Source organism: Taurulus bubalis, assembly GCF_910589615.1.
Source record: "Taurulus bubalis genome assembly, chromosome: 19".
In the NCBI taxonomy this organism is placed as follows: Eukaryota; Metazoa; Chordata; class Actinopteri; order Perciformes; family Cottidae; genus Taurulus; species Taurulus bubalis.
Genome location: NC_136607.1, coordinates 6,354,679 through 6,367,573, shown reverse-complemented (window position 1 = coordinate 6,367,573; position 12,895 = coordinate 6,354,679). Strand labels below are relative to the sequence as shown.

General features: G+C 42.2%; 1 protein-coding gene across 1 annotated transcript in view; it reads left to right on the top strand.

Annotated features, from left to right (window-relative positions):
• The window catches only part of LOC306751740 (matrix metalloproteinase-17-like), a gene marked incomplete at both ends in the record, with an annotated part of 57,323 nt that overhangs the window by 39,926 nt on the left and 4,502 nt on the right, over positions 1-12,895 (top strand). Inside the window, 5 exons of the mRNA XM_079235368.1 lie at positions 4,572-4,748; positions 5,654-5,756; positions 7,365-7,447; positions 8,217-8,369; positions 8,968-9,225. Of these exons, the coding sequence (XP_079091494.1) occupies positions 4,572-4,748; positions 5,654-5,756; positions 7,365-7,447; positions 8,217-8,369; positions 8,968-9,225 (774 nt within the window). The remainder of the gene's footprint in view (positions 1-4,571; positions 4,749-5,653; positions 5,757-7,364; positions 7,448-8,216; positions 8,370-8,967; positions 9,226-12,895) is intronic.

Here is a 12,895-nt window from a genome sequence, read left to right as displayed (position 1 = left end):
TGCTGTGTGAGGAGCCGTGAGAGGGCGGAGTCCCGGTGAGACAAATGAGTGGAGGTCGGGATGTGTTGTTTTTGCTTTGATCGGCAGCAGATTGCTTCTATTAAATAGCAGAATGCCAGCAATCTGCTTCTGCAAACTGATTGCCCTGACTAAAACAAGTGTTTTTAATTAAGCAGGTGGTGATTTTTCAAGACATTTTCTCTCTGTGTGGTACTAATGTGATCATGCATTGTGTGTGGCTCGTGTCTTCTGCAAATGAAAATTATAAGTTATTATTATAATTATAAGTACACGTAGCTCATGGTGCGACCAAGATTTAGGTCAAAATTGCTCCTTTCTTTATTTCTGAACCGAAAAACATGATTTTTGGGGGACCCTAGGGTTGATGAGGTTAAGGACCCTAACTTACTTATTTCTGGTTCATCTTTCCTCCAAAATGAAGTATACATAACATTTACTGATCGATCTAGTTCTGCCATTATCTATAAAGGGTACATAATACAGTATATCTTTTTTATAACGTGAGTGTTTTTCGTCTCCTGAGTCATCGAGGCAACACAGACATCAGGTTGCTCGTTGTCACCGTTGTTAAATCTGAACCGTGCCAGTAGACAGACTTTCGGTATTGGCGAGTTTACACAATATAAGACTGAGCTGTGTTCATGTACCTGCAGTGGATGAACATGTAAACACAGAGCTCTGTTAGGGCTCACTGAGCATGCAGGAGATATCAGGAAGGGATTATTCTCTTGTGGCTTGCGGAAAATGTGTGCTTAAACACTTGCTGAATTGTTTATGACATTACTATTAGTTCAGATAAGTAACAGATCATTTCTAACTATTGTCTCTCTGAGTTTCCGGTGCATTAATTATTATTCTCATGAAGAAAAAGAAGAAAGAAAACATGTTAGAAAAAAAAATCAAAGAGACATATTAATATCAAATGACACTCAATTGCAAAACCAATATGCATTTTTACAATTGAGATAAATAAACACAATACGAGCTAGATCGTTCTTGTCCTTTTGCAAAGTGGAGGCCAGAGAATCTTTACATCGTACCACATTGCAGTAAATGGAGCACTTGGCTGCACTGTATTCATTGCACAACAAATGATCCTTACTTGGACTGGAGGCCCAGAGGGTCATCTTAAACCATCATACCGTTTTAGATCCGACACGAGAAATGTAGTAGTAATGGAGCCGTTATGAAATATCTACGACATGGAAAAAGCTTTGCCTTCATTTATCATAAATGTTTGAGAACCTGGAGGGAAGATATTGAAACGAGTAACAGAAAGGGAACGAATCCCCATACAAGTTGAAATGTAGCTCAGTATATCACTGTCAACTCAATTTTGACAAAGCTGAAGAAGAACGAGGCAACCACAACATAAACTGATTCATTATGTGTTCCACAAGGTTGCTCCGGGCTCATTATTTACTTTGCATAATGCCAATTTCTCGTCAACTGTCAGCATTGTCTTTGCCATCTTAATAAGGAGTTGGACGGAGGACTGAGTAGCTAGATATATTTGCTGCTGCACATTTTGCCACTGCAAGCCGTGACAATTTGAATACCCGTATTGCATAGTTATGATAACAATAAACAGAAATACAACTGTAAAGAATACTACTCTAGAAATAGTATGAATAAAATGTGTATTTTAAATACATTGTAATGCAGTTAGAAAAATATTGATCGCACAAAAACATTATGAAGGGGTCATTCAATGTTATGATCTATATGTGTGATGCAGATATGGTAAAAAGCAGGAATATCAGCTATAGCCTTCCATCATTTGTGAGGAAAACTCCCACAAAAACAATATTTATTAAAAAAATCCCCTTGCACAAATCAAGTTCAAAATGTATTGTAGAACATGAGAGTGAAATCCACAGCGACTGCATGCTGCCTAGTCTGTTTACCATTCTGTGGGATAGCAGATGTATTGATGAGGAGCACTGCTCGGGGGAAGAGGCTGTTTTGGCTCCCATTATCCTGAGTTGCTTCCTGGAAGGGAGAGTTTGGACAATGTGCGCGGAGGAAGTTGGTAATGATGTTGGAAGCAAGCTTCTTTGGGCAGATATGTTTGGAGAATGAGGATGTTGTTGGCAATGATCTCTGATTCCTCAATTGTTTGTGTGGTCTGGTTTCATCCCGTGAGAGAAATGTTTTGCGTGGTGGTGGACTGAATGTTGGCTGTGGGCCACACCACCATCATTGACCAGCTGTATGTGCTCAAATGAGTCATCAACCAATATGATAAGCCTTCTTGGGATTAGGTTATCGTCGTCCTAAAGAAAGATTGTACTTTCTAGGAACTTGAAGCCTTAAGCTTATGTCTTGTCCCAGAGTTGTAAAATAGAATTTGTTCCACCACACAATTTAGTTCTCAAGTCAGGATTAGGTGTTACTATATATGAACACCTTGGAAATGCTACGTGTAACTAATGCTAATGCTAACAGAACCAAATTTCAAAGCTAACGTTAGCTTGCTAATATATGACCCAGATCAGTATCATTGAATGTTTCGCACTCAATCTAAAACGTAATGATTAATGAAACATATATTTTTTCATGTATTCATACATAAATAAAGCACAGTAATGCTTATATTTTGAAAGGATTGACAGTTATATGCTGTGTGCCAACCGAAACTGTGATTCTTTTGAAGTTATCTCACAGCTTGTGTCGCTACAATGGCTTCATGTGTCCAGGATGAGTGCTTTTGATTGGACGGGGCTCCAGATGTTTCCGAGACGATTTATATATTACCAAAGCCCTAAGTAGTTAAGACATTTATGAAGTTTTAATGGTGCAACGTCATTTAGTAAATCACTCGTTTGAAACCAGCTTAGTTTCTAAGAATTGACGGATGGGTTTTGCAAACCAAGAGATACTTCATAAATGCTAAGTACTAAGTATTTATGAAGATGTTTGGTCTTCACACATGATGCGTTCCCAGGTTATCAAAGCTACTCCAGACTGATGTTGACGGAGCCAGTCTTCCACAAACATGCAGGCCCTGCAGGCAAATTTCAGGGCATCCACTGAAGGCTGTGTGATGTTTTTTTTTAGGTTGCTGTCTTTAAGGCCCATAAGATCACTGTATCCTGAGATCCTAGTTGTTTTAGGACTGTCGGAATGGAAGACAGGAAGAGTTTAGAGGTCGAGCAAATTAATTCTAGTCATCAGCATCATGCAATGAGATCGCTAAGGTTGATAAAAACCTGCCTAATGGCATAGATTGAACCCCTAAATATAAAAGAATTAAATAGTCATAGAGTTACACAAAAGTCCTCTCTGTCTCTCTATCTCTCTCTGCCTTCCTAAATGAATCTGGTTCATCCATCCAATTCTCTCTGCTTACACTTTGTCCACAGGCATTACGTTCATTCTGTCAGCCTCCCATGGACCGTGAATATGATGACATGGTACATACACTGTTCTGAGCCCCTATTCTCTCGCTCGCTCTCGCTCGCTCTCTCTCGCTCTCTCTCTCTTTTCTTTTGTCCACCTTTCCTCTCTGCACCATGTGCTCCTGTAGATTAGTTGGCATTGCCCCCTGAACACCCCTACTGGGTACTGTAAGCATGAGTGCACGTCCCATGCTGAGGCCAACCGCAGGTTAACTGAATGCAGACCTCAGCTCAGCCACCAAGGAACTTTAAGCTAGCTTGGCTTGACACGCTAGCTCTCCATATTTTTGCAAATCTAAATCTCCAAGCCCAGGTTTTGTCCTGCTTGACAAAGTCAGGCAAAGAGATTGGGAGGCTTTTTCTTTTCTTTTTCTAGCTGAACATAGAGGGAAGGATGTTTTAATAGCCCCAAGCCTCTTCAGGTGTTTCTCCACACTCAGGTTTTTGATTGTCAGCCGAGGAACTCGAGCAGTTGTACCACAGTTATCGCACCACACCACATGCCTAACAGCACTCAAAGCCTCCTGAGCTGTCTGTCATGCCTCTTAATTTGCACCATAAGCAGATGAGCTGAAAAAGTATAAAATACCTGAACAGGGCTTTGACTGGGTCAATTTAGGACACAGAGTAAATTGGTCACGTTGGTGGGTGTTGCCACTGGGTCTTTCCAAAGCCATTTCCCCAAAAATCTTTCATGCCCCGTTCAAACATCAAACTCACAACATTTTGAACAATGTATTCAACATGTTTGACCATTTGAAACATCATATCGGTCACGGATAAAAAGCTGTTTCACAGTATGTGTATGAACTAGTCCTGTACAGCTGAAAGCCATAAGAGTCTGATGGTTATCACATGAAGAAAACACTTTTCAAGTTTACCAAGTCATTTTACAAGTAATAACCCAACTTTAAATAGGTACACTAGTAGTTTCTGTTCATCCCTTCACACAATGCATGGTACAGATTGATAGGCTTATAGATAATATATACTGTTCAATGGAGAATTGTTAGGTCAGATTGAGCATTTAGCACCCATTTTGACCCTGTAAGTATTCAGTATTTTAAAAAGAAAAGTCAAATTAGGCAACTGTGACTATGATTTCTTATTTTGTTTAATGATCTCTCTCTTTCTCTCTGTCTCCGTCAGACTCTCATGGGATGGATCTGTTTGCGGTGGCGGTCCATGAGTTTGGTCACGCCATCGGCCTGGTCCACACCTCAGCCATAGAGTCCATCATGAGACCGTACTACCAGGGTCCTGTGGGAGACCCTCTGAAATACGACCTACCCTACGAAGACAAGGTCCGCGTCTGGCAGCTCTACGGTACGAGGGATCATGTAGTCAACTTACTATATGTGTGTTATGTGTGAAAGAGATAAAACAACTCGTACAATTAGTTGCATTTCTATTAACAATTCTGCCTTTCGCTGAAAAAAGCGCACACGTGAGAAAAAATATTTGTTGGGATGAAGAAAAATGCTGTTGGAAATTATGACAAAATGGCCATAAAACTATGAAGAGCACCTTATAAGTGCAAATGACAACTTGTAGGACATTTGTGGGAAGTCAATGTTGAATTCATTTTACAGTCAGCCTTTAAAAGTATTTCCAAATACTTTTCTCTTTTCAGAACCTCACTTAGCCATGCCTTGTCATTACCTACTGGACATATAATTATGTAAACAACAATGGAAAAAGTCTGTTATTATGAACATGATATCCATCTTACACCACATACTGGCTGAATTAGCTGTTCATTTAAATCTTGAAAGATGTTTCTGCCTCCTCTAGATGTCTCATAAGTGCTGTGTGTGAAACAAGAACAGTGTGGAGACAGAAACCATTGTTTTCACAGAATCCTCCTCTTCTCCACTGACCATATCCCAAGAGCCTCTGCTGTAATTATGTACGTTTCCCGGAGTAGTGCTGGAAACAGCCGTTTGCTGGTGACAGCTCAGCACACTAAAGATACAGAGTCCTCCTCGTGCCGGAGGCAGCAATTGATGAGATCTGTAGAGGAAGATTATTGATTTAAAACATAGACGGTTTAATTGTACCTCATTATGGCATGAGACCTTATCACACCATTCACTCTAAGATTGATTGCAAATGGCAGTGAGGAAAGAGAATGGTGAACATGAAGAGGAATGCAATAAAGTATATGAGTGAACAAATAAATAAAGCAAACAAAAAAGATTAATTTGAGTTGACATTTGACATCCTCTTAGGTGTCAGAGACTCGGTGTCCCACACAAACCGACCAGGCAACCCGTCCCAGACGGCTGAACCTCCTGTCCTGCTGGACCTTCCTGAAAACAGATCCACCCTCCTGTAAGTAGAAGATGTAAATGTCCTTGGACTCTTTCACATGCAACACAAAACAATCTGGTACTATAGTGCATTAAAAGATCTAATCCGGCCTCTTCAATAATCCGTCTGCATCTATCTCATAGGATCGTACTGTTGTGCCGAGATCAAATGCAGTGATCTTGCTTCACAAGAGTTGCAGTGTTGTTTTCTGAAAGCTTTCCAGCCTTCACTCATTCTGTTGATCCCATTCAGCGTGACGCGGCCTGTGCTGCAGTGGCCAGATGAGTGCAGCAGAGAGGATGAAAACCGGGACGGCACAGTACCATTTTGGCACCAAAATCGACTCAGGACACATCTGATTAGAAGTAGAAGTGCTGCTCTTTGACATGTCTTCTGGCCTCAGGTGCCAAAGTTGAAAATGCTCATAAACTTCCTCATATACACTTTTTAAATATATATATTCACTATGTTGTCCTGTTTCAATGTGATATACATTCCTTAACTAGGCATGTTTACACAGCCATAAAAAGTGTCTAATAAAATTAGGGCAATAATAGAAGTTCAGCTTCTATCACACTCTTAATAGGCCTCACACAGATAGTATTTATTGCAGTCTAACTGTATTGCTCATCATTATAGAGTTCCCTGTACATCAGCGTAATTATAGTGTGATCGTTTTCTAATGTTCATGCTTTCTCTCCACTTCCACTGAGAAATATTGTAATGAATCCATGCAGGAATACTGAACCTTTACTGTAACAGAGAGTTTGTTGGTGCTTCATAGGAAGTCCTGAGGTGCCAACAAAGCAAATTAGCAAAGAGGCCGAGAGTGAGCTTGGGAGCCTGCCCGTCTAATTGAGTAATTCTCTAAAGCAAGTTGGACCACTATCAGCATGTCGTTTTTCAGATTATCAAGGATAATTTGGCTTAATTTTGTCCATTTATGTATGAGCGTACCCACACTCACTCACACACCCAAACCACCAAGCACTAACCTTAACGTTGCCCCCGAGAGGTCCAGCGGAAGACAAAACACAACAATGTCTTCATTCACAAGGTTGGTGCCGTTCACATTAGTTTAAAACTACAGTAAACAGCAAGGCAGCACTAAGAGAAAGGCCTAAGCTAAACAGGCAGTGGTGCAATATTCAACATTAATCTTGTTCTCCCCACTTTCAGACTGCCTTTGCCTTCATTAATCATTTTCTACTGACTCCATCAGGTCATGAGGCGTGAAAAAGCTGGATTAGGCCTGACAAGGGCTCCAATGCTGACCACTCTGTAGTGGTGTCGCGTTAATAGAGCTTTGAATAGAGACCTTTGTTGGCAATATAAGGCCTGGCGGGCTCCCACTCACAGCACCGTGGTGCTAATGGCTTCGTCGTTGGAAGGCCAGCCACGTCAGTGCTTTAAATCACTTAAAAACCGGAGTATAACTGCACTGAGTGATCTCAACGTGTCAGCCATCTCCTCTCTTGTTTAGCCTGGTTCCACTGGTTCATGGGTAGGCCCCCTGATGCAAAGTAAACAAAATGTAGATGCATAAAAAGATCTTTAAAAATATATATATTGTTTTTTTTCCCCCTCCTTTCGCATTCTTCATTCCTACTTTCTTCACATCTCTCTCAGGCTGGCTCGAGATGCCCCAGACAGATGCACCAGTCACTTTGATGCAGTGGCCCAGATACGAGGGGAGGCCTTCTTTTTCAAAGGTACCGAGTCGCAAAGGGAGAAAGACAGACGCAAAGTGAGAGAGCTGCTTGGGAAAAATAAAAGAATTAGCTGATTGAGCTGAAATAAAAGCAAATTTGAAAAGGAGAGAAAAGAAGAGGATGAGAGAGTCGGGTAGATGCAGAGCGCCGACTGAGCCAGTTGATCCCTGCTGAGAGGCTGCAGTCCAACAATTACTTCAGTCTTTCATGCTCGCCCTGCGGAGGAATGACCCCAAGCCTCCTACTGACAACAGAAACAAGAAACCGACTCACACACCTTCATAAGCAGAAGCGTTAGCAAAGTACGCTGAACAGTTGTCAAACTGTTTTAACCTTTTTAATTTGCTTTTACAAGAGATGACATTACATGTTTGTTGATTAGTCCTTACAATCATTTTTACCTTTTGAATGTTATTTTCAGACGTCTGAATTGATCAAGGTGTGGATTTTGTTTGCAGTTCTGCAAGTTATATATATATGCAAGTGATATTTTGGTTATTGTCTGAAGCACAGTATTATGTTTTCTGAAAGAAAGTGTTGCCTCATTTTCAGTCCGCATTGGAGCTGTTCTGAAATGTCTACATGGGCAAACTGCAATATAAAAAAATTGCAGAGGAAACAACTAATGCATAGTAATTAAGATTGATAATAAATTAATTAACTTCTTCAGTCAAACAACCAAAAACCACAAACAACGGCCACCACATCCGTTATTATTTGTCAGCCTCCTAAATAGTGCGGATCCTCCTAACTGTTTTATTCCCCACAGGAAAGTACTTTTGGCGACTGACGAGAGAGAAGCACCTGGTGTCTCTGCGTCCCGCTGAGATCCACCGCTTCTGGAGGGGCCTCCCAACCAATCTGGACAGTGTGGATGCCGTATATGAGAGGCCTGGGGATCACAAAATAGTCTTTTTCAAAGGTACAGAATCAAAAACAAATCTTGGAATAAGTCTTTAAAATGTACTTCAAGTTGGTCTGGTTCAATAGTGTCAGTGAGCATCTGTAATCATAGGATGTAATTGTCTTCTTTCTTCTCTTTGTCAAAGTAAAAAGCAAGAAAAAGAGAAAAATATAGAAAAGTGTTTTTTTCTTTCTTTTACTTTTACTTTGGATGATTTGCAGACTTTTTAAAATGTTATTCATCCACACTATATTGAATCCTGATTAAAAGAGACACCTTTGTCACAGAGAATTTGAAGGAAATTGTGACTTTTTCTCTCACTATGTGGAAGAGAGAAAGAAGAGATGACATTTTAGGTAAAAAAAAAAAAAAACAAGGGCATGTTTCCCTTTTGATATAAAATGTATAACAGCTTTCCTGGCAGAGAACGCTTTCCCTTGGCACCGTAGCAAAGCGTATGTGTGAGTCTTTCTTTATTTCATCAGAGTGTACTTAACATATCGTCCGGGTCTCTCATCTTTTCAAATGTATCATCTCAAGTGCATTCACTGTCTGCCGTGTGTGATGTGTAAAACTATAGATTGTGAGGTTGATTTTCTGACCCCCCCCTTTTCAGGTCTAAAGTACTGGGTATTTAAAGACAACAACGTGGAGGAGGGCTACCCTCGTCCAATCAGCGACTTTGGCCTGCCCTTGGAAGGAGTGGATGCAGCCTTTGTGTGGTTACACAACGGCAAAACCTACTTCTTCAAGGACAGCCTCTACTGGCGCTACGATGACCACCTGAGGCGTATGGACCAGGGCTACCCCAAAGACAGCACGCTCTGGAAGGGGCTGCCGACACAACTGGATGACGCCATGAGGTGGACTGATGGTGAGTGACTTTAAAGACGCTTTCTTCTTACGTCCTGTTTCAAAGACTCAAAAAACACATACAAATTACATTTTATCATTATCTATCTGCATCGTGGCAGGGATGAGAGTTAGCACCTCCAAATCTGAGGCCATGGTGCTCTGCCGGAAACCGGTGGATTGCTCCCTCCAGGTGGGGACAAACTGCCTACCCCAAGCGAAGGAGTTCAAGTATCTCGGGGTCTTGTTCACGAGTGAGGGTAAGGTGGAGCGGGAGATGTAGCAGTAAAACAGGCGCTGTACCGGTCCATCTTGGTGAAGAGGAGCTGAGCCGGAAGGCAAAGCTCTCCATTTACTGGTCGGTCTTTGTTCAAACCCTCACCTATGGTCACGAACTCTGGGTCGTGACCGAAAGAACGAAGTCTCGGATACAAGCGGCCGAAATGAGCTTCCTCCGTAGGGTGGCCGGGCTCAGTCTTAGAGATAGGGTAAGGAGCTCGGACATCAGGAGCTTGGAGTCGAGCCGCTGCTCCTTCGTGTCGAAAGGAGTCAGCTGAGGTGGTTCGGGCATCTAGTCAGGATGCCTCCTGGACGCCTCCCATTAGAGGTTTTCCAGGCACGTCCAACTGGTAGGAGACCCCGGGGAAGACCGAGGACACGCTGGAGGGATTATATCTCCCGGCTGGCCTTGGAACGCCTCGGGATCCCCCAGAATGAGCTGGAAAGTGTTGCGGGTGAGAGAGAAGCCTGGGTCGGCCTGCTGAACCTACTGACCCCGCGACCCGACCCCGGATAAGCGGCTGATAATGGATGGATCTGCATCGTTTTTATGTTGCCAAGAACCTTCCTTTATTCCTCCTATGGAATGTCCAGGTAATTCCTGGCATTTTAGAAGATTTAGTCTTTAGAGTGGTCTGTTTCTACTTTCCCTTAACGGGTCATGCACAGGACTTGAAGAAAGGCAGTCGTTGACTTTTAGGTCCTTTGTGCACTTCAACTTGTCACATCGAGTAAAACCAGTCACGCTCCAAAGAAATGTAATTTGACCCCTTGTGCACAAGATCCATGATCTCATTTTTTGCCACGAACCAAAGTTTAAGAGAAAAGGTGTGGATTGAGGTAAGCTTTGCTTATGGGGCTTAAGGCAACAAGTATGATGCTTATCAGATTGTCTGAGCCACCCCATTACAGCAGCGGATATGAGTGGCTCTCCTTTAGGGGTGGTTGGATGACACGTCACGTGACCTAAAGTGTGTTCAATATCTCAATCTCCTTTACCTCTGAAGTATCTACGGTGCTCTCGCCTGTGCTGAAAGTAAAGCAAGTAAACTCAAATTAGATTCATATGACACCTTTCTTGATCAAATGTCACAAAGTGCTTTACAGTCAAACACAATCCAGACAGATAGCTATGATATCGTATCATAACATCGTGAAATACCACAAAAGTAGATGTCTTAATTTGTCTTTCTGTTTCAGTAACGAATACAAAATGGAAGCTTTCCCAAAGAACGCAATCTATCACACTGTGAAAAGGTGTGTAAAATGAAACTAGTGACATATTTTGACCCCTTCTGTCTTTATTTAAATCTGATTATAAAGGTATACTGATTGATTACATTTAACGTATACATGATGAATCACCACTGTCTGTTTCTCCCAGCAATAACTGATTACATTTCTCAGAGAGAAATAGAGTTGTAACACTCCACCAGAGAGTCAGACCACTGGTAGCTCTGGTATCTGCTGGTGCCAAAGGCAAGACAGTGCAATATCCTTCTTCGGGGAAATCCTCAAAGACGAATGAATTACAAGAGATATATGAGATGAGGATCGAACAATTATGCAAGTTAGCAAACATGCAGCCTGAAGTGTTGGATGAAGTTTTACAATCAGATTACAATTCTGAGACAACTTTCCAGTAGCAGTAAAACGCTGAAATAGTTGGAACCACTTGAATGTGTCTTTTTAGCCATGCTACTAGCGTGGATGAGTGTTCTTGGTCTCTGGAGGGTGAATCCTACTGACTGATTTCTTAACTTCCTCTCGCACCACTATGAGGTTGAAATTTGTGATTTTGTGTGATACACACATTCAAGAATTGTAATACTTTAGTGATACTTTGAATGTATAATAATTAGCAAATGTTAGCATGCTAACTGCTAAACAAAGATGGTTATAACCCTTCCTTCTAAACATTAGCTTGCTCGCAGTTTGATTGCGAGCATGTGTAGACATAAGCATTTAGCTCCAAGCTGCCTTCACGCTTGCTATGCTGCTAGCATAGCATAGCAGTGGTGCCATTGGCATTACCGTAAATGTTGGGTTACAAGCCGCTACTACCTTCGGTCAGTGTCCCCGTTAGGTCCCCGCTGTAGCCAGCTAGCGCTCCGCTAGTTCCCCGATAACCACCGAAGGTAGCGGGACCACCCGGCTCGACACCCGACTTGGGCAGAGGGGACGCGGGCAGTAGCAGCAGTGCTAGCTAGGGCACTGACCGGAGGTAGGAGCGGCTTGTAACCCGACTTTTTTTAGCATTATATTGATGTTTGTGTGGAATACAGGGTTTAACACCTCGTACTCATTTGAATAAAGAATATTCTTACCGCATCTTGAAAGTGGGTTGAGTTGAAATGTTATGTATTTATTAGTTTAAATCAAATTCTATCTCTCGTAGGTATTGTGTGTTATTTGGACTGAGCACACATGGTCGGTTCTAGCCAACACCCTGACAGAGTGGAATATGTTCAAACCTTGGAGCCCGCCCAGTGTAATCACACTGATCAGCTCCACTGTAGCAGCTGAGTGTCAAGGTTATTACGCCGGCTTCCATCAAAGCACCACAGTCATCTGATCACATGTACACTATTTGCGAGAAACTTTTCTGCAACATTTTAGTTTTTCTGTTCGGCTTGTGTGTGTATTAGACTCTAAATGATGCAAGGGCTTTTTTTCATGAAACAAAATACACCCAAAAAGCAGCCACAGAGTCCTTTGAGGCTACTCTCAGTGGGATATCTGGATGTCCCTAATCCCCCCTGCAGTATGTTAGTACAAGGAAGCTCCTTCGCTGTCAGGTGTTTAGTGGTCTGTGTTCTGTCTTCGGTCTCACTCCAAGCTCTTTGATGTGTGTGAGATTAGGCCAATCGCACAGTCCCGACTCTTCACCCCCGACTCTTCACCCCCGGCCATTATCACCACAGAGCATGGAAAGGGTAAGCTTGGAAACTGACACGCACAAACGCACATAGACAGACCATGGGGCATGGAAACTGGAGCCACATCAAAGCCTGCTCTGTTTGTTTCACCAGCTCAGGATGCATAGAGAGAAAACACAGGCAAGAAGAGAGTGATGTGGCAGCAAGAAGGAGAGAGGAGATACGGTGACACCTCGTTACCAAAATAGTAATGGGGATAACAACCATAGCTGCTGGCACCACCATGGCCACCAGGAATAGTTGTGCCATTTAGTCATGGTGAAAGCATGAATATTATCCTTAATATGTAGAGGAAGTTCAAATAAACCAGTCAGCACCCATCATTTTAGTAGCGTCTCATTAGTAAAGTCAAAGTTACAACCGCTGTTCCCATTATGTCAAGACGTTTTTCATGTAATGATTTTGGAATCAAACATTTTAATCGTGGGCAACTTTGTAGCCAAAAGCTACTTGTTGCACACAACACACTAGTCC